The 20,040-nt window shown below is 50.5% G+C and overlaps 1 protein-coding gene across 11 annotated transcripts in view; it reads right to left on the reverse strand.

Annotated features, from left to right (window-relative positions):
• The window catches only part of LOC101794193 (CBP80/20-dependent translation initiation factor), a 167,227-nt gene that overhangs the window by 3,997 nt on the left and 143,190 nt on the right, over positions 1-20,040 (reverse strand). For 8 of the 11 annotated variants that reach the window (XM_072030436.1, XM_072030441.1, XM_072030440.1 and 5 more), the window contains 2 exons: positions 16,274-16,429; positions 2,990-5,691 (listed from right to left, as the gene is read on the reverse strand). In XM_072030436.1, the coding sequence (XP_071886537.1) occupies positions 5,377-5,691; positions 16,274-16,429 (471 nt within the window). In that variant the 3' untranslated portion in view covers positions 2,990-5,376. The other 3 variants (XM_038169454.2, XM_072030439.1, XR_011805560.1) reach the window with 2 other exon arrangements.

Below are 20,040 nucleotides of genomic sequence, written 5' to 3' on the forward strand. Positions count from 1 at the left end.
CTGTTGTGTAGCTGGGGGGCAAGGGTCAGGGGGATCCTCCTGGGCAGCCAGGACAGCTGGCCCCATGTTGGAGGGGTGGAAAGCTGCTTGGCACTGCTGAAAATGTGATGCTGGCAGGAAGGAAGCAGGACACGAGCTACAGATGCTGCTGTGTCATGGCTTGTGGGCATGCACCGAGCCAACTCCAGCAACAGAGAGGCAATATTTACATAGTAGGGCTGTTTTCCAAAAATATGCAGCCTGCTCTTTTTTTTTTCACCCACATTTCACACTCCCCCAGTTTTCCCCCGGCTGGGCAATGCTGAGATGCTGCTGTTGGTGAGAAATGCAGGCACCCCGCAGCACACTCCCCGATGCTGCCCAGAGCCGTGTGCTATGGGTGAAGCTTTCGAAAGCACTCATGCCGGGCTGCTGTAAGAGTGAATGGTTCAGCTCCCACTGACTTCAAAGGTGGCAGCACTGGGTGCTTTTGAAAAATACCACCTAAAAATCAAGCTATTGTCAAAACAAAGTGCATGCTGTGATGTGGTATTCCTGCCTTTTACCTGCTCCCTCATTTACATGCTGATTCACAGCTGTCAGTGACTCCCAGTCATTAATCTGATTAAGCAGGGCTCTCCTGTATGCATAACAAATTTTGCCCTTTGCACAGCAGCAAGGTCTGCATTTCCAGCCATCGCACCTCTTCTCCAAGGATGGCCAAGTGTTTTTAAAGCAGTGTAAACCACAGAAAACCCCATCTCAGGCTTGTGAGGCATCAGGGATTTGATTGGAGAGTTCTCAAAAGTCCTGACTTTAAAAATGCAAACTTCCCTCTTCAGCTGCCTGCCACTTTGCTGAATTTCAACCATCCAGATGCAATTTTTCAGCCTACTTCAACCTCTCTCTTCAAGACAAGCATCAGTTCCCATGGGCCAATCACTTCCAAAAAGCGAAGCTAATGAAACTTTGCAATTCCACCCGTGCTATATTTGTACCATCGTTTCTCTGCAAAGCTTTCTGAGCACAGCAAGCCTCTCTGCGGGAGCCACCGCCACTGCATGAGCAAAGGCAGTGTGACGGAGCCTTTGGTCCAATACAGGTGGTTTTGTGCTTAAAAAATACCACAGGGTGAGATCTGAAGGAATCTGGAAGAGATTCAAAGGAACCAGGATGATAGGAATTAGTTTTGTGGTGAGACCCTGGCTAGCAAATTTGGTTGCATCCATTCACACGCATTGGAAGCACAGTGACAGCCGCCTCTCTTATCCCATGGTGCTGTCTTTTGTATTTGGGTGTAATGCAGCCAGGTAACGTGGCTCTGGGTTTGGGCACGTGCACAGCCAAGGACAGAAGGGGCAGAGCAACGAGGAGGGGTGGGTGGCATCAGAGCTTCCCTACCTCCATGGAGCAGCAAAGCACGGCGTCCTCCTTCACGTCCTGAGATTGTAACAACTGCAAGAGAGAGGAGAGAAAATGAAAATGTGCAAGTGAAAATGTGATGAGTGAAAATGCGCGACCTCCTCCTCCCACTGGATCTTTTAGATTAACAACTTTCAGGATAAATTTCCATTAGTTTAACAAGGCTTTTTTTATCCCCCCGGCAGGTAATGAGAAAATACACTCATTCCACGTACATGGCCAGGAAACACAGCCCTCGAATGACTGTACCCAGGCAGCAGAGCAGCCCTTTGGGAGGGAAGGGCTGTGCTGGTCTCTTGCCCAAGGGCTGCCCGCTCACGGCCGAGCCTCCCCGTCCCGCTGGGACGGTCTCCCAACAGCCACGAAATTACCCGATGGCAGAGTGCGAACGTCCGGTGCATTGTGAATATGGCTCCTTCCAGGCTGATTATATATGGTTGCAAGCACAATGGTTCCAGTGAAACTGTTGTGTCTCAGGTGTAAACTTTTCTTCTGGAGCAATGCTGCTTGCTGAGAGCATGGGATTTTCCCTGGTCCCTTCTCACCATCTCATCCCCCCTGTCTGAGGCCTCAAAGCAGTGAAGGGGGATCTCCGTCCACATTTTGGCATTTTATTGGCTATGTTTTCAGCCACTTCCCCACTTTGGGAACCAACTCCAGGCCCTGTTCTGCTCTCTGTGATCTTTGCATTACAAAGACAAGCTGGTAGGCACAAGCAGCTTTCAAGAGAAAGCCCAAATGGTGCCATAAGGTCAGACATTGATGGTGTGGGATGAGGGAAGATGCCTGTGCAACTCCCAGTCTACCAGTTCCTTGCTGTGTGTTGATATCTTCCTGGGGGCTGCTACCTCACTCTTCACTCTTGTTTCAAACCTGGTGCATGTGGTCAGGGGGCAGCGTCCACCTGGCAATGGCAAAGCACAGGAGCTCAGCCTGTCCGACTCCACAAAACCAGGGGCCGTGAGCAAAACTGGATCAAAACCACTTATATTTTTGCTAGCACATGCTTCTTTGTTGTCATCTTCGCTTTCTGACTTTGTCATGTGCACAAAGATGCCGTTTCAGGCTTTCTGCTCAAACCACAGGAGATAAAGTACAGTTGCTTTCCAAGCAGATAAAAGCCGAGATTCTCAGCCAGCTGACACAGGGAGCTGGGGTATTGTGAACAACATGTCATCGCAAAGTGCATGATAAAATCACAGGTGCTGGCAGCACTGGGAGTTACAGCCACTGCCACTCCACTGGGCTTAGAAATCGGTGTCAGTGTAGCCATGTGCCACTGGTCCTGAGCTGCTCCCTGGATGCATGCACTACACGTGGAGAAAATGGAGAAAAATTGGGAAAACTGACTTCACTAGTGTCCGAAATTCATCAGGGAAAGCCATACTTGGGAAAAGCTGCTGGACTAATTACAGCTGTCCATGTACAACACCGCTCAGTGTAACTGGTTTTGCTCTGAAGTCACACTTCTTAGCTAACACCACAGCTTTGCTGCTCAGTCTTAATCATCTCTCCTTCCCACTCATTTTTTCCTCTTTCCCTTCCTTTCCAAATAAATGCCAATTTGTTTACAGGCCCACAACTGCTGGAAAAAAAAAAAAAAGAAAAAAGAGGTAACTTGAGGAATTATCATTGGTCTCAAAGTTTTGTCTTCACTGTCTTCTGCTTTCTGCAGACAGCAGTTTGTTTGCTTTGAAGCTGATGTTTACGGCATCTGCCTGAGCATGTGGTCCTGTCGGTTTTATCTCGTGTTAGCCAAAGGTCCAGCTAGGGCGTTGAATACATGCAGCAGTTTCCACAAGTTTATCTTCCTGCTGAGTTGTTTGGAAAAAGTTAGTTAAGCCCAATCCCCATGCTCTGAGATAAGTTCTCACAAATAGTTCACAGATTCTTCGCAAAAAAAAAAAAAAAAAAAAAAACAACATGAGATTACTTTAAACCCAACAAAAAATATATATGTTTAAATCAGGGACAAATATAAACAGGTGGTAGCCTGGAAACAAGCTCCTGGGGTATTTAACGGAGACTGGTTTGTGAGCATGGAATGGAGCAGGGGTGCAAGTTAACATACATGCATCTCTCCTATGTTTGGTATTTGTTATTGAAGTACACAGCATGAAAATTAAAGCAAGAAATGTGGAGTTAAAGCAAGAAACTGATGCTCCCCTCCCATGGCTTTATGCAAACATACTCAGTCTGCAAACTGGGGGAAGATTTTCTAAAGGCTGAGGCAATTAGGAAGGTCCCATGGTGGCCTGATTCCCGTCCTTCCTCTGCTGCATTCTCCTCGTGTGACCCTGGTCTACCCTGGTGAGATGTAGCCAGGGAAAGCTGCAGCTTCACTTGGGTTTTCCTTGCACCGGCTTCCCAGCCATGGAGCTGGGACACTCTTGCCTGCTTCAAAAAGTGGTTATGTGGGCGAATATGTCAAAGACTGTTCGATGTGCAGCAATTTGGCTAAAGGGTATATTTGCCTTATCTACCTATGGCCATAAGGAGACTGCAGTCAGATGTCACTCTCCATCCTACTGGGATGACCCTGGGACAGCCGGGGGGCTGAGCGCCAGCCAGGTCACACCATCAGGGCTGTGCCCAGACAGGCACTCTGCAGCTACCGGGGACACTGTAGCCCTGCAGTCGTGGCTTTTGCATGATCAAAACCCGACCCTCGTAATCAGATTTAGATTTACTTAAAATATCTTAATGTAAACAGGCTATACCTATTAACTTAGCGCTCCCACATCAGAATTGTTATTTATTTAAGTATTTATAGCTGCTCCTCCCTGCTGCTCCTCCCTGCTGCGGAGATGTGCCTGCACCCCACCAGGTTGCTCTCCAGCAGGTTCCCACATCTTTCACCCCAGCTGCCCAGTGCGGGCGAGGGAGCTGGGGAAGGAGCACGAAGCAGAGGCAGCGCAGGTGAGTGAGCCTCACACACTGCTCATCTCAGCCTGTAATCATCCCCCTGAGGCTCAGGCTGGCTGAGAGAAAACTTCCTTTTGCTCTCCAGCCAGTTCCCCATATCGGGTGAGCGAAAGAAGCAGTTCCTGCTGGAAAGCAGACAAAAAGTCTGCTCAATTTCCTAAGAGCTGAGGCTGCATGCCAGAATCTGCCCAGACGGTCATATAATACCCAGTCTCAGTTGTGAAAGGCTTCTCACTTTTGTTGCTGGTGCTGGACTGACAGCTTTGCAGACTGGCAGGAGGCAGCAGGCGCTCACGCCTACATCTTTGCAGAGGGAGGGCTCCCGCTCCCGAATTTCTGCGTCCCGCTGGGCGATGGGTGCTAAATGTTTTTGCGAACAAGCAAAAATAAACCTGAGGGGCTGTTCCTGGGAGTGCTGTGTGTAGTGGGGGGACAGGGATTACATGGAGTGCAGGGCATTCTTCCCCCAATTCCTTCCTCCCCTGCACTCCCAAGGGAAACAAGTGCTGCTGGCAACAGTCTTTGCAAAGGGAAGGCCCATGGAATGGGTACACAACAGTGCTTGAGGGGGCAAAGAGGCCCTAAACCTGCAGCTGGGCTTCGCCACAGAGAACTGGCTGGCTCCCTCCAAATGGCAATGGACTCGCACGCAGTTGGTGCAGACCACCAGGAGCAAGCCACGCTCCCCCATTACACATACCTGCGATTATTTGGGTTCATTACCTACTTTCTCCAGAGACAGACGGGGCTGCAGAGAGGCTGAAGTACTTATGTGTCATTTTCCGGGGTGCGCATGCCACAAGCAAGATGGAGAACCTGCATTGCAGTCCCCCACTTATCACCAAACCACGCAGGCTGGATAGTGCTCTGCAGCATTCCCCACCGGGAAAGGCAGTGGGAGCAGCCAAATGCGTGCATTACCCTTCACAACTGCAGCGGCATTCTTCCTGTAAGGCACAGCACTAATTACTGGATACGATAGTGCTTGCAAAATGGCATAAGTGATGCTTGCCGCAAACTGCCTCTTAGCATGCAGTGTTTTGTGATGCCTCAGTGATGACTCTGGTGTGAAAGCACTAAACTTTCCCACCTCCAAAAATATTCACCTAGAGCCACAGGATGGTTGGGACTTCTTGGAGAGTGGTGAGACAGCAGAGGAGCCATCTCCTGGGGAGCAGCAACAGTAGTGGGACCAGCACGGTGCAAACGCGTGCTTTGCTCGTAGCAGCTGCTGGGGGGCTCACGGCACTGGTGGGAAACAGGGCAAGGGCTGGCAGCCTTCTCCTGGAAGCCCCACATCCTGCTAGATGGATCCTCCGGCAGCAAAAGCCTCCTGCAAAGGAGGGGCTGCACTTCCCAGGCTCTCTGCAGAAAGACATCAATAACAATTTGCTGCTTTTCCAGAGGCCCCTTATCAACCTACTGTTGCAAGTCTTTAAGGAAGATGTCTGCGATAAGATCCATGTGCTTCCTCTGCTGCTTTGCATAGGGATAGTCACGCAGCTCTTGGAGCTAAAGGAGATTGTTACAGCTCCAGTTTTCTTATTGTCACTAGGCACCTAGGCACGGGGTGGTGAAAACAACCAAGACTGGGGAAAATGCAAAGTACAAATGAGAGTGTGGGGGACGAGTAATTACAGAATACTCTATCAGCAAGGCCAGTTTCAGGATTTCTACAATCTGCTCCCATCAGAAGTATCAGTTCTCCAATCCTGGGCATCAGAGTGTCAGCTGGGCTGACCTTGCACCTGACCTTTGTTATATATGGAGTGGTAATTCATGTTGAGAAAATGGTTGATATTAATAAAGAAGGGGGAGATTTGGGAATGTGGCCATGGGGGTTGGAAAGCCCCGTGGTTGAGATAACATTGGACTCTTAACGACGAGGCCATCAGGAATATAAAAGAGTTTAGAGGGAACAAAGAAGGGTGATTCAGGAGACTCCATGCAGTCTCCAGTTTCTTGTTCTCCAGCTGGTCTCTTGTTCTCCAGCCATTAAGGCATGGATGTTTCTGGGTGTTTGCTGTTGTTGTTACATTCAAAGTTGTTTGACCAATGAAAAGTTGTTTTGAAAAGAACTGCTGTGGAGAGAAGGGTATAAGAAGGGAGCCTGCCCTCAAAAAAGAAGAAGAAGAAAAAAAAGGGACGGTAACACGATGTGATGAAGTTATGATCAATAAAGAAGCAGGAAAAAGGAGTGAAGAGGAACAGGCTGGGAGAATGGAGACCAGGACGGGAACAGGCACTTTGATCGCCTCATGAAGATAGGTTCGGCCAAACTCAGCAAACTGCTCAGAGAAGCTCGTACAGAAAGTCACTGGAAACAGGCACACTGGAGCTGGAGAGAAGCTCGAGCTGAGAGAAGCGAACCCATGCACACAACTGCCTCTCGCTGGTAAGCAGTTGCGCATTATGGGGAATCATACGTCCTTAGGAACAAAGACTGTCCTGGTAACCTTACAGCTTATTCTCCTTATTAACAATCGGACAGGTTATGAGCCTGAAATATGGGACCAAACTGAGGTCAAGGTGTGGGACTCTGCAACTAAAAATGACAAGGTTGCAGTGGGATTGCTCAGCACCTGGCGAGCAGTCTCTGAGGCCTTAAAGAGCCATGTGGGACCACAGTCAGAAGCATGTGGCTTGCCAGATAGTGAGGGAGCTGCGGGCTCCTTTACTGACCCGACTGCTACGCCATGGGCCACCCCACCGCTACTGCCATCGAAGGCCTTTGCTGTTACGCCCCCTGTTGACCTGAACATGCCTTTTGACCCAGGCCCTATTGGCCTTGAAAAAGAGATGGTTATGCCTTTCTTCGATCTGGGAAGAACGGGATACATAAGGCCTAAAGACTGAGTTGCTTGACAACTTAAAGCAAGACATATTGTTCAAAAGGAATGGAAAATGGAGACTTGTTTGTAATCAGGAAAAGGAATGGAAAAATGGAGACTGTTAAGTCATGGAACTTAAAGGATTGTTTGTTACCTTTCCTGATTGTACGTATGTATAGGCATACTTGGGTTTAGTATGTAAAGCAATGTTCTGTATATTTAGAATGTTTGATGTTCGTGTGTGCATGTTGGTGGAGTGTAGACTCCCCGCACACCCAGCGCTGTTTACTTGCCTTTTATACCTTTTAGAAATATTTGTTTTATAAATATTACAACATTCAGATTGAGTTGAGACCTCATTTATAACACCTTGCACCCACCAACAAACTGTGCCAGCGCCACTCTATGGGGCACTGAGTGCCATGCAGGGCATAACCTGAGCTAGGCAAGTCAGGTGAGTCCAGATTCTAGTGAAAAAACAAGTGAGCCCTTGGAAAGAGAAGACATTTTGAAGGCCACAGTCACAAGCAGCATCTTCTCTGCTGAGCCTTTTGATGCTGAGGGTGCCCAAAGGTTAAATGTGTTTGGGGAACCTTTCCCTTATGGAGCTGATGGGGGGGATGCAGAAGGCACACTGCCTTCTTGCCCAGCCCCACTGCACTCTGAATCAGCAGCAGAGGGTGAGGCTGAACATAACTTGAGAAAACAAGAACAGCCACCCTAAAAGCTCAGCCTGTGGCCTCCAGGCTTGTTTTGGTGAGGTCTGCATGAAGACGGGTGGCAGATCCTGGCACGCCAGGCTGTGTCCACTCTGCTGTAGCTCAACCTTACCATGTCCACACCATCCCTGGGGAGGGTTAACGGGATAACCCCAGCTCATGAGACCCGTCTCACCCAACTCGTTGCATCTAGCATTGAGTTGTCTGCTTGAAATAGTCCTTCTCTCCGCATGGCCTTCTGCTCATGCAGTAAAGTTTTCAAGCCCCCTGAAGATGCACAAGGTGCCACCAGCCCTTACATCTCATCTAGAGGTCCCTCTTCCCAGCTCCCTGATAGGGGTGGCCTGGTCTCAGCCCCTTAGAAAAGATGCCGATGGCAATTCACACTTGCTCTGTTAGGAAGAGGCCACCAGCATGGGGCACTGCTGGCCCCACAAGGAGCTACAGGCTGGAGCTACTCATGCTGGCATGGCTGCTGTGTCCATGGGAGGCCTTTCCCTAATGTATTTGGGACAACTTGAAGGAATTGGCTTGGTGGCATCTACTTGTTTTACAGTGACGTGCTGCATTTAGTTGAGGAGGAGACTTGTGTTCTCCTATTACCCAACCAGAACTCCCTGGGAGGATGGTAAGAAGAGATTAGTTTGTTTATTGTATCAAGTAAACCAAAATGTTGATTATCCTCCTTGTCAGCCTCCTAAGGAACTCAAAAAAGAGGTACTTAACAGCAAATTGAATTAAGGCCAGAGGAACAAAACCCTGTACCCAGCCGTGAGAAACTCCTACTCCTTTCCACTTCAGACAAGGGAAACAATTAAACATGACTCTTGCTCGCTCCCTGGATCTGGAACAGCAGAAGGGATTCCTATGAAGATGGAAACCATTAAAAGGCAGTTACTGGAGACAATGACAAAGAAAATAGGGTCACTCACCAAGCCAGCCAGGGCAGTCCCATGGCTCACACTAGGCTGGAGGTGGGGGCCATCACCCTCACCTGCGGGACCACTGGGGCTGTCTGAGGGGGACCCCAAGGTGCGCACGGATAGAGCCACCCCGTCTGCACACACAGGACACCGAGCCACCCAGACGGCCAGCTTCGTCCTGCCTGTCTGAAGACATAATAACCCTGGGAGCAGAGGATGTGATCTCATCCCAAGGGTCCGGGGAAACACAAAACATGGAAAGAAAAAGTGGCGAGACCATCACGCTTGATTGCAAAGGGCTCCACCCTTGCCCACCGGATGCTCTCCGCTTTCCTGGCTCTTCTGAGGGCGCATGGCAGCAAATGCAAATAGTTGTGTTTACATCCAGCGGAAAGGGCTTCGGGAGCTAACAATGCTGGGTATGGAGGGCCACGCAAGGAGGAGGGACCATCCGGTGAGATGGTATCTAGCTTTGTTTCTTCTCCAACATAACTGCTTCCTCTGCCTTCTCCGTCGGTCCCCAAGAAATGAAGATGCTTCCCCACCTCTCCTGCGGGGTGAGGGGACACTGGTGGCCCTGGCTGTCCTTGGTGGCCTCAGCTCTGCCCTAAATGCAGCTCTGCCTGCAAAGCTGCTCCAAACCCATGCAAGTCAGAGTAACTGTGATGGAAACCTACATGGAAGAGAGAAAAGCCCAGGGTCAGCAGTTGTGTGTATGGGAGTGCATTCTCCTTGGAAATTGTATCTCTGGCATGAGAGCCCTCCCCTATTTAAAATATGCCACTGCAGTTTTCATGCTCACCGTCTAGGGCCAAACAAAGTCCTGTAGCTTTCTAAGAAAACATGTTCCCATGCTCAAAACAGTAAGCTGAGCAGTGAGGCTCCATGGCATCGCAAAGACCTTGTCAGTTTGGTGTCCCCATCCCTTCTCATCATCTGCTCTCGAGGTGAGATGTCTCGCAAGTGCCCACCTCAAACGTTCTGGTTTGTCCCTGTCCAAAGTGGGGAAGCACAAACTGGAAGAAATCGATTTTCATCATGCCTAAAAGGCATTTGTCCCCATGGTCCGAGGGGACACCAAGGAGGACACTGCGTGGGGACAAGGTCAGGCAAGGTGTCTCTTCTTGAGGCTCATCTCAACGACCAGCACAGCTTTTTAGGTGTAACAACTTAACACTGATTTCCTCCTTTCTCCCCACCCCCAGTTCCTCTTCCATCAGGATTTATATTTTCATTATTTTCTCTGGTCAGGCCTGGCCACGTGGAGCTACCTGGGCAGCAGGGTGGCACAGGGTCAGGATCTGGCCTTCTTGGTGCCTTCACTTATATGATAAAGAGGTAAATCCTGTCTTGCTCTCTGACTGGGAGCGTAATCTTACAATCCTGTCAAAGACCCTCTTTCAACTCAAAAGCTTGATGCTTTTTAAAAAGTGAGAGCGATTAAAATAAAAAAAAAAAACCTCCACGTTAAAAGATACAATTTTCTTTCCCAAACAGCACCACCCTCCAGCTCATCTGGCTGCAGTCAGGAAGGTTTTCCCTCTCTCTTCCTCTGAAGGAGACAGTGAAAAGGCAGATCCCTCTTGAAGTTCAGACATTAATTACTGTGTTAGAATATTTTTCTAAATTACACAGTATGGCCCCAGGAGATAACAGGCACTAAGAGAAGGGAGGGGAGTGGATACCAGTCTGCATGCTGCACCACAGACTCAGACGTGGGGGAAAGGCAATCAGACAGGGAGTATTTATCCTTCCTGCATGACCACCTCAAGGCTTTAAGTTAGCAGCGCGTACCAAGGCAGGGAAGTGATGGGACCGTGCCAGGATTTTAAACAATGCTGAAATGGGACCATCTATGCCAACCAGACTGGAGGCAGGAGACGCTCCTGCAGAGGAGCAACTGTCCTGCCCGCCACCAGCCTGCCAGCTCTACTCCCCACTGCCTCTGTGGGCTGATTCACCGCGCCCGGACGCTGCCTCCAGCCCTTGGGGCTGGGAATAAGAACTGCCAGCAGCTACCACGAGGCAGCTGGGTGCCCACAGACCCCCGATCGGCGGGGATGCTTGTGGTGACACAAGCCAGGGTGCCTTCCCAGCCCCGTCAGCAATAAGTGCTCCGAGACGGGGGGACCTCTGTGGGCTGGTCCTGCAGCTGCAGCGTCCTGCACAAGCAGTTAGTTCTGTGATTTAATTAGTCTGTGATTGAGCTGCTTCCTGGGATCTGCTCTGAACCTGCCCCGACAGCCCCATCTGATGCACCCAAGGGTGCCAAGAGCGGGATGGTGCCAGAGCAGGGCTGCTCCCTGTCACCCCTGTCAAGTCCGTGACTGGGAAGATGCAATGGGAGAAAGACAGATCTTCACATATGGGGAATTATGGGCCCACTGGCCCCACCTCAGGCCCTGGAAAAACTATGGAGCAAGTCATCTTCAAACGCATTTCTGGGCATGTGAGGGAGAAGAAGGAGACTGGCATGGATGTGCCTCATCAGCTTGCTCACCTTCTGGATTTATGGATAGAGGAAGAGCACGGATGTCTTTTGCCTTGATTTTAGCAAGGGTTTTGATTCTGCCTCCCACAAATTCCCATATCCGAGCTAGGACATCAGGGGTGGACAGCCAGGTAAGTTAAAAACTGGCTGGACGGTTGGGCTCGGAGTGTTGTAGTTACTGGCTTACAACCCAACTCCACCTGGAGGCCAGTAACGAAGAGTGCCATGGGGTTTATAACAGGACCTGCCCCATTTAGCATCCTTATCAATGACTGAGGAGGTGAGCAGCACACTTCTGCCAAGTCTTCAGATGACACCACGTCAAGAGGACCACTCAGTGTGCTCAAGGCCCTGCCATCCCGAGGGACCTCAGTGGGCCAGAGCAAGGAGTCAACAAGGAAAAATACCAACTCCTGTGCAGGAAACAAGCATGGGGCAGGGGGAAAGGTTGGGATTGGGTTAGTATGGGGGTAGGAGGGAGGCAGAGCCCACAGGCCCTTGTGAGACCCCAGTCAGCAAGGTGCCTTGAGGACCCCCAGCAACATCACTGCCTGGCACCTCTTGAGGTCCTGCAAGCCAGTTTTTCTACCTTCTTGCTCTACTGCCATAGGCAACTGCTCAAGTTATCTGGATGTAAAGCCAGGTCTGTCTGCTGGATGGTGTCATAAAAATAAGCAAATACATCCAAAGCAGCACTTGACACCAAACACTTTGTCTGGAAGCTTCTCCTGCTGGCAGAGGGCTGGCAGGAAGGTGACAATTCTCAGGCCCAGAGGCACCTCCTGGGTTGGCATCCAAACAACATGCCATTGAGGATGGGATGGAGACGCGAGAGAAGCCAAACCTTCTGACACCAGTTGTCCGTCCCGGCTTCTGCAGAGCACGGCTGTGGCTCGGAGCTGGCTACCACCCATCCTTCCCAGAACACCTCAGCCATCACCACGAGCTGTGCCAGGCCCCCAGGACCCAGGCTTTATGCTCCCCTTTGGGGACTAAGCAGGGAGGGCAGTGAGCTGGGCTACCTACACCAACCCCACCAAGCACACACGGTTGTGGGCAGCAGGGTGAAGGACAGCCCAGGAGAGAGCTAGGGAAGGCAGAAGTGGTCAGATCCAGTTAACAACAGATGCCAAATGACATTATTTATTATCTCAAGTCCTGCAGTAGCCACAGGACACTTGTCACACCAGGCACAAAACTCTGGAGCACTCCTGCCCTTACTGATGGTTCAACCAGCATTTGCTGGTCCCCAGTCTTAACCCATTTTCTACATTTTTCTGACTCTGCTGAAGGCTGCAGAAAAGAATAAATGTGGCGGGGTCAAGAAACAAAGTCCCTTTGTTGCTCTCCTGGTTGGAGTTGGTTTTGGAGATGTAAGGAGGAGATGCAAGGTGAAGTTGGTTTTGGACATGCAAGCTGAAGTGTTGCTGGAACGGGGGGTCACTGTATTTGGGCATGGGGCAGAGGCTTTGGAGCAGCAAGGATGTCAGCACCTTCACTCCCTGTCATCCTGGAGGGGCAGGAGGAAGTTTACAGGGACAAGTTTGGCGTGTTTTTGTCAATTAAACTGAGGCCAGAGTGGGGAGACCACAGTGGGACATCCCTCTTGGTGAGGCCACCAAGTGTGGGAGTCAGGACAATTTCCTAAAAATGCTAAAAGCGTTTTGATTGAGGTAGACAATGGACTCAAGGCAGAATGTGGTCCTGGAGGATGTCACCACTGGTTCTGCGTTAGGAGAGCCTGGACAGCACAGCCTGGCCTGGGGGAAAGCCCTTCCCCAGGAACAACACCCTCCTTCAGCTCTTCATCTCACTCCTGGTTCCCCCAGGCGCAGAGGGATGGATAGGAGGAAAGCTCTTTCTCTTATTTATGTTTAACCTCAACGCCTTATTATTCTTTGCACAAACTCCCCAGATTTGATGGCTGCAATAGTCCTCTGGTTCTCACCCGAAAAAGGGCTCTCCTTTCCGTACTCCCCAGCTGCCTGCCATGCCAGACTTTGGCCTGGGCTCAGGCGACCAATTCTTCTTCTCCAGCTTTAAACCCCATAACGTCAGTCCAAAGCACCACACAAGCTCACTGGGTTCTGTCAAACCATTTTTAACGATGGCTGCACCCGCTTCTTACTTTTCTTGGAAAACCATCTTTGCCTAAAATCCCAATTTTGCCCCTGCTGTGAATACAACTTCCTGTCTGCCTGCACACCTCTTACCCCCAAACCTCCCAATGGTGAACTGGTGGTTCCTGGGGGTTCAGCTCACAGGATGCCCTGTCCCCACCTCAGACACAGTGCTGGTGGCCATCCCTCCCTGCTCCACCCCGCTTGGTCTCCTCTTCCCTGCCATGCTGGCACCACATCCCCACTCAGGGGCACTGTCACTTGGCTCTCAAAACATTGCCCAGGCATGGCAGCAGCTCTGACCCAAATTTCCTGGGCTCTGATTAAATGTCTGCTCCCATGCCTGCTGCCACAGCTGCCCGGCTCCCCAGGGACGCGGTGCTCTCAGCCCGCGCGGCACCCTGCTCCCATCGGCTAGCAGACCTGAACGTTTATCACTCATATGTTTAACCTGAGATGAACTTCAGCTTGGATTTGCTCATCCCATCTGCTGAGCCATGCAAGCAGCCCCTGCGCACCACCGTCCGGCTGCATGATGCGTACCACTGGCGCGCTGCCCTGCACCCAGGCACAGCCCCACCGCCTGTCCCCACCTTGCTTCACCTTTTCCAAGGCTGGCTCTGTCCCCGAGCCCAAGCGAGAGGGACAGAGCTGATGGGCAGCAAAAAGCAGGGCACAACCATCTCACACAGCAGGTTCCCTCGCTGCCAGAAAAAACAAGTCCTGCTCCTCCTCCCTGGGCCACCGATGTCCTCACTGTCATCTTTGCTTCCTCCCCAGCTCCACAATTAAGACAGTGTTAATAAGCTTTTACTGGGGGGGGGGGGAGGGAGGGGGGAAGGAAAGGAGCTGGTGAGAGGAAGCTTTGCAGGGGGAAGGGAAGAGGCATTCCTGCCACAGTCATCAGGCAACTTTCCTCTTCCTCTTGCTAACTCCCTTGCTGACCTTTGGCTCAATCTGCCAAAGCTATAAAGGAAAAGGGGAAAAAAAAAAGAGACAGAGAAACTAAAAAGCAAGAAGAGCTGAAAGGACAGGCAGAAGCAGAGATGTTATCTCGCCTCTGATAATGATTTATCGCCAAAGGATTGGTGCATGGAGGCAGGGAGAGCTAAGTGCAGCTGCAGCAGCACAGAGGGAGCCACCAAGGAGGAAGGAATTAGGGGCAAAAACCCAGAGTACAGGAGACAGCACACAGGAGAGCAAAAACCCAGAGTAAAGTGCCTGTCCCTGCTGGAGGCCCTCACTGTGAGTCGGGGACTGGCCGAGTGGGGTTGTGCTGGCAGCCACCTCAGAGCCTCTGGGTCCTGTTCTGGGTTGGCCCCATGCAACAGGATTAGCTGAAACAGCAAAAAACAACAGCAGCGTCACGAAAAGCCAGCCCTAAGTCATCAAACGGGAATGGTGTGAGTCAGGGTCCCAGCTCTGCGGAGTGAGCAGGCACGGATCAGCTGTTTCAGGGCAGGAGAGCTGGAAGGCTCTGGCTCACCCACATCAGCCGTGCTACAGGGTCTTCATCTCCAATGAACAAAACCACTCGGACAGAGCTGTCCTCTTACAGAATAGATGCATTTTTAAGAAGCAAGTTTATGCGATGTCTTGGTATAATCAGTAAAAGCTTTTTATGGAGCCATTCTGTAGAAAAAAAAATCCAATATGGGAAATTTGCATCCTTCAACATGTCATTAGATCGCTGCCGTGTCCCCACATAGCGGCAAGACAACAAGAACGACCGTGACAGAATGGCAAGGGCAGACGGGAGTGGGTTGGGAAAAATCCTGGCAGAATCAGGGCTGGATTGTGTCATGGCTGTGATGGGAAGTGGGGGGGAATGTGGGCTCTTCTAGACACCAGGATCTTCCCGATGAGGTGACACATACTGCTGTGGGCAGAGATTTTGGGGAAGTTCCACTATTCTTAGCACCCCTCTCCCACTTCCTCCGCTAGATGCATGTGCCTCATCACAATGCCCGGACGCTTTTTCACTGTTGCAGTCACTGTCTGTGAACTCTGCCCACAGCATTACTGCGAAGGCAAAATGTTTATAGTGTGTTTACATTCAGAGAAAACATTCCATGCGTGTAAAAAGTCATTACTGGCATTTTTTTCCCCTCTCCCTCTCCTTTCCTTGCCCAAGTTCTAGCGGAGAACTTATTTTGCAGTGAGTTATTTATGGCCTGACAGAAGTGCTACTGACAATTTGAGACTCACAGCTCCAACCCTGGGTGATGAGACAGACTTCTTCCTAAGAAAGTCCTCTACAGGCAGCAGCAGGAGACAAAACCATATTTAAAACAGCATGGAGGAAAGTCCTCTCCTGCTCTTTTGAATGTTAACGCTTGAGTTTCCTTTCCCATTTGTCCCCAGTGAGGTTTCTGCCCCCAACCTGAACTATGCTCACCTCATCCAGCTCTGAAATGTCCCCAACCCTGATGGCAGGGCTGGGTTTCCACTGCATTAGGTGGTCCCCTATGTCATTACTCCCTCTCTCTTTCCTCCCCTCAGTCTGTCTCATCTATTCAGTTGGCTTCACCTGCTTTTAAGAAGCTTTCTTAGCTCCTTTGGTGGGGATTTTTGCAGTGGTGGGATTTGCAAACCTAAACATTGGGTTTGCAGTCCCAATTGTCGGGCTTTGCAAACCCTTTGACAAAGGGATCCTGCTTGGAGCACATGCTTTTCATTACCAGAATCACACCAGGCAGGAAGAGCTAAGTGTCCCTGCAGGCATTGGTACTCTTAGGGCAAGAAGTGTTCGTGGGGTAAAGCAAACATCTGGGAATCACACAGCACATATCTATGAATCACGGGCACTGCAGCCCAACGGCTTGTCCTGAAGGCGGAGAAAGAAAACCTCTGAAGTCTTTACCTCCCTGAGGCAGGTATAAATTGGGCAGACGAGGACTCGAAAGGGCTCTCCAGTGCTGCTCCTCATGGTGCCAAAGACCTCACAGAGGAAGGTGATGAACCCCAGCCAGCGCTCCACGTCCCGCTGCTGCAGCTCCTCCCGCATGGTGAAATCCTTCTGCAAGAGGGACAGAGACAAAGGGCTGCATCAGCAAAACCACACCGCCAGGGGAGAGGCAACGGCTGTCTAGATGAAGAATTAAGAGGAAATTGAAACTCAGGGTGGGGGGGGGGAAGACAGACAGAATGACTCTTTAGTAACAGCAGGGAGATTACTCAACACCAGTGGAGTGGCTGGAATTTAACTACGGCAAAGCCACCAGAAGCAGGTACTGTAGAAAAAACGCCAGCCTCTGTAATGACTGCCACGGCTTCCCCCTGCCCAGCCCTTCCCCTTGAATGGACTTGGGGACTCTTTTCCATATGCACAACCAAAATTGAATAAAAGTGACCGCAAGTGGCTCAAATGCAGTGCCTGGGGGATGCAATGGATGCTGGTGGCTGGGCTGGGCTTGGTGATCCAGCATCTCCAGCAAAGGTAGCTCTGAGCTGGTGTTGGGCCGGGGGCTTTCCAGCGCTCTGCCTGCTCCCTGGGGTCTCACAGACATACAGCAGAGCCTGGCTGCCTGCCCACCCAGAAGATTAGGGGAGCACAGAGTTGATATTAAAAAGTCACTCTGCTCCTGAGCTGATGGTTGCCATGACCAAGGATTATGAGGATGATGTGATTTATGGAGCAACACCGGGAGTGAACGAGAAGGGAGGCAGATGCCTCCCCCACCAGTCCTCCAGCCAGGGAGGAAAAAAGGGTTTGCCAAAAGGCAGGACATGAAAAGGGGTATGTGTGTGTTGGGAGCGTGTGGCAACGAGCAAGGAGGAACAGAGAAAAGCAAATAAAAAACTTTCCAGAGGGCACCACCACCACGTGGGATGGCACTAGAGTGTGCTCACCACTCGGAGCCGAGAGGTCTTCCCTAGGCTCTGAGTGATGCTGCAGAGCCTCTTGCAAGATGTCCCACATGAGTTCACTTGTCTGTCTCCATAGTGACCTTTCCTTGTTATTAAAAATTAGTAGGCACTAAGTAGGGGAAAATCAGAGAACAGGACAAGTTCGTTCTCAACAGCCTGTGTTCCCAGCACAGCTTGCACAATGTTTTAAATCCAGCAACTAAATAAATTATCCTGTATCTTTTTCATCTCACTTTATTCCTACTGCCCGAGACAAAGACTTTGCTGCTCCCCGTGCTCCAACCTGCAGCTGCACTCTGTAGAGCCAAAGATAGAAAAGCCACCACACCAAAGATCACTCTCATGCCCTGGACAACACATGGGAGTCGTTTCTTTTGAAGCAAAGGTAAGTAAAGCAGCTACTAACGAATGCCAGGCAAAAACACGATTATTTTCATGACAGCACTGTATGCATAGAAGATCCAAGAAAGGAACTATTTATATGTTTCACTACAAAAGGGAAAAAAAAATTGCATATGCAGGAAAAAGACTTGTAAAATACCCAAGCCACTTATTAACCAAGCAGTGATTACTAATTCCTCTCTACACACATTTCTATAAGGCAATTGCCCAACTGTGTCTGTGACTGAAATCAACCTGCAGCCAAACACTGTTTGGTCTCTTCAGGCTCTCTGGGGTAGTCTACAAAGCTCTTCCTTTCGTTACTCAGCTGGTCACAGGCTGGCGGTGGAGGAGAGATATTTGCCAGCTCAGGTTGTCACCCCAGAGTTATTGAATTGCTCATTCTGGAGTCTTTGCTTGACCTTTACTGGCAAAGAAAACCAAACCAAAACCAAAGAGAAATATCCTCCTGACTACTGAGCAATTAAAAAAGCCAACGAGAGCATCCCGTGCCCCTTGGCTGCACCAAGGGAGCCTCCAGCCCTGTTCCTCTGCATGGCCACTCCTTCTGGGTGCCAAGGTTCTTCCTTGATGCCCTGAGACCTCCTCCCATACCCATCCTCCAGCAGGGGCTGCCAAAAAAGTGCCTGGGCATTGCCTGTTTTGAGATCCCTGGTGCACACTGGGGAGTTCCTAGATGCTCATGATAACCACACCGGGCTTCAGGTGGATGAGCCAAGAACAGGAGAGGAAAAAACCTCCCTGTGTATGTGACAGTCCCTCCGTCACCCCTAGAAGCCACCCTAAAGGAGCCTTGAGGTTAGAGGAGGGATTTATGGTGCTAACAAGTGGGTTTTGTTGCCAGTTCCAAGGCTGCAAGGAGAAAGCATACCTTTCCTGGCTGAGCAGGACACTGCTGTTCACTGGAAGCAACCCGTGGCAGGCCGCTGGGAAGAGAAAAAGCCTTTCTGTGCTATCAGCTTCAGGCAGAGCCTCAGCCTTGCCCAGAAGAGCCACCATGATGTTCCCATCAAGGCTGGGACAAGCTGCAGCCAGGGCAGGCTGTGGGAGGCTGGAGCATGGAGGCAGCCTCTGCAAAGCCTGCAAACTTTTGCTCAGTGCCCTTTGCAAACACCCATGTGACTACTACAGGAATGCTCCCAGACTGAGAAAACAGTTAGATTTCTCTTCTGTGATAACCCCGCTTCCATTTCTTCATTGTGAACTCTTCCCCCAGGGCTTTCCTGGAGGCTACCACCACAGGGGACCAGCCTCCACCTGTGCCATGTTGCGCAAGCGCCTTTACTCGAAGCCAGTTATTTACGTGACTCCTTCCACTGCCTAGGAAAGCATGCTGAGTATTTCAGTGATGTATCAGCTCTGAACAACTTTATTTAATGTGGTGACGGCCACGTTGCCAGTGCCCCAGAACCCTCTCCACAGCTGAATAATCTGTAACATCCGAGACAGAAACCTCGGCAGAGCTGAGATGGGGATGACGGCAGCCTCTAGGAGCAGACAAAGCTCAGGGAGAACATTTCAGGTTGCATTAGCAAGGCTCTCATGCCGCGGCTTTGCGTAGAAATGGGGGAAAGCCTTGCTGGAAAAGCCATTAGCAGGCAGCCTTGGCATCTGTTTAGACAACTGGGCTCCACTGCTGCCTCTGGCTGTGTGAGCATCACTGCACCCTTGTGCCTCCCTCTGCAGAAGGAGGGATGATATGGATTCCTTTGAAAAAGTAGGAAAAGCACCTTGACAGAGGTAGGAATTAGTTGTTTTGGACTATGTCTGTCTACAGGCAAGAGTTGGGCTCCCCAGGAGCCAAACTTCCACAGCAGCTGGACTTGCTCTGGGCATGGAGAACATGCAGAGCAATTCAAACAGGTCCCCAAGGAGTTAACCACCAAAACAGATGAGCTGGACCAAGGCAGTGGGAGAAGGGAAGAGCCATGGGGCTGCACAAGCAGGGACAAACTCCATGTCCCATGTTGCCATGTCTAACCCACAGACCTCTGGATCACAAAACCCTTCAGAAATGGGCTGAACCCAGACGGCAGAGCCACTGTGAACTTTATTTGCTCTGGAAATGACTTGTGGAGTTATACAAAAATAACCTGTGGATTGGCCTGCTTAGGTGGTGAAGTCAGTGCAGTAAGCAAATTATCTTTCATCAAATTGGCTGTATTTTTAAACACAAACTCTATTACTAATTTGGGGGTGCCCCGGCCTGCAGATAAGCTGAGTGCATTTACTGGATGACCTTCCTCCAGCACTTATAGTTTAAAATAAAATGTATTTATACCAGGTAGCAGGGTTGGCCTGGTTTGAGAGAAGAGATCATTAGGAAACCCCACAGCAAGTGGGGGGATGCCAAGGAGA

The sequence above is a fragment of the Anas platyrhynchos genome, chromosome W (genome assembly GCF_047663525.1).
Source record: "Anas platyrhynchos isolate ZD024472 breed Pekin duck chromosome W, IASCAAS_PekinDuck_T2T, whole genome shotgun sequence".
Taxonomy (NCBI): Eukaryota; Metazoa; Chordata; class Aves; order Anseriformes; family Anatidae; genus Anas; species Anas platyrhynchos.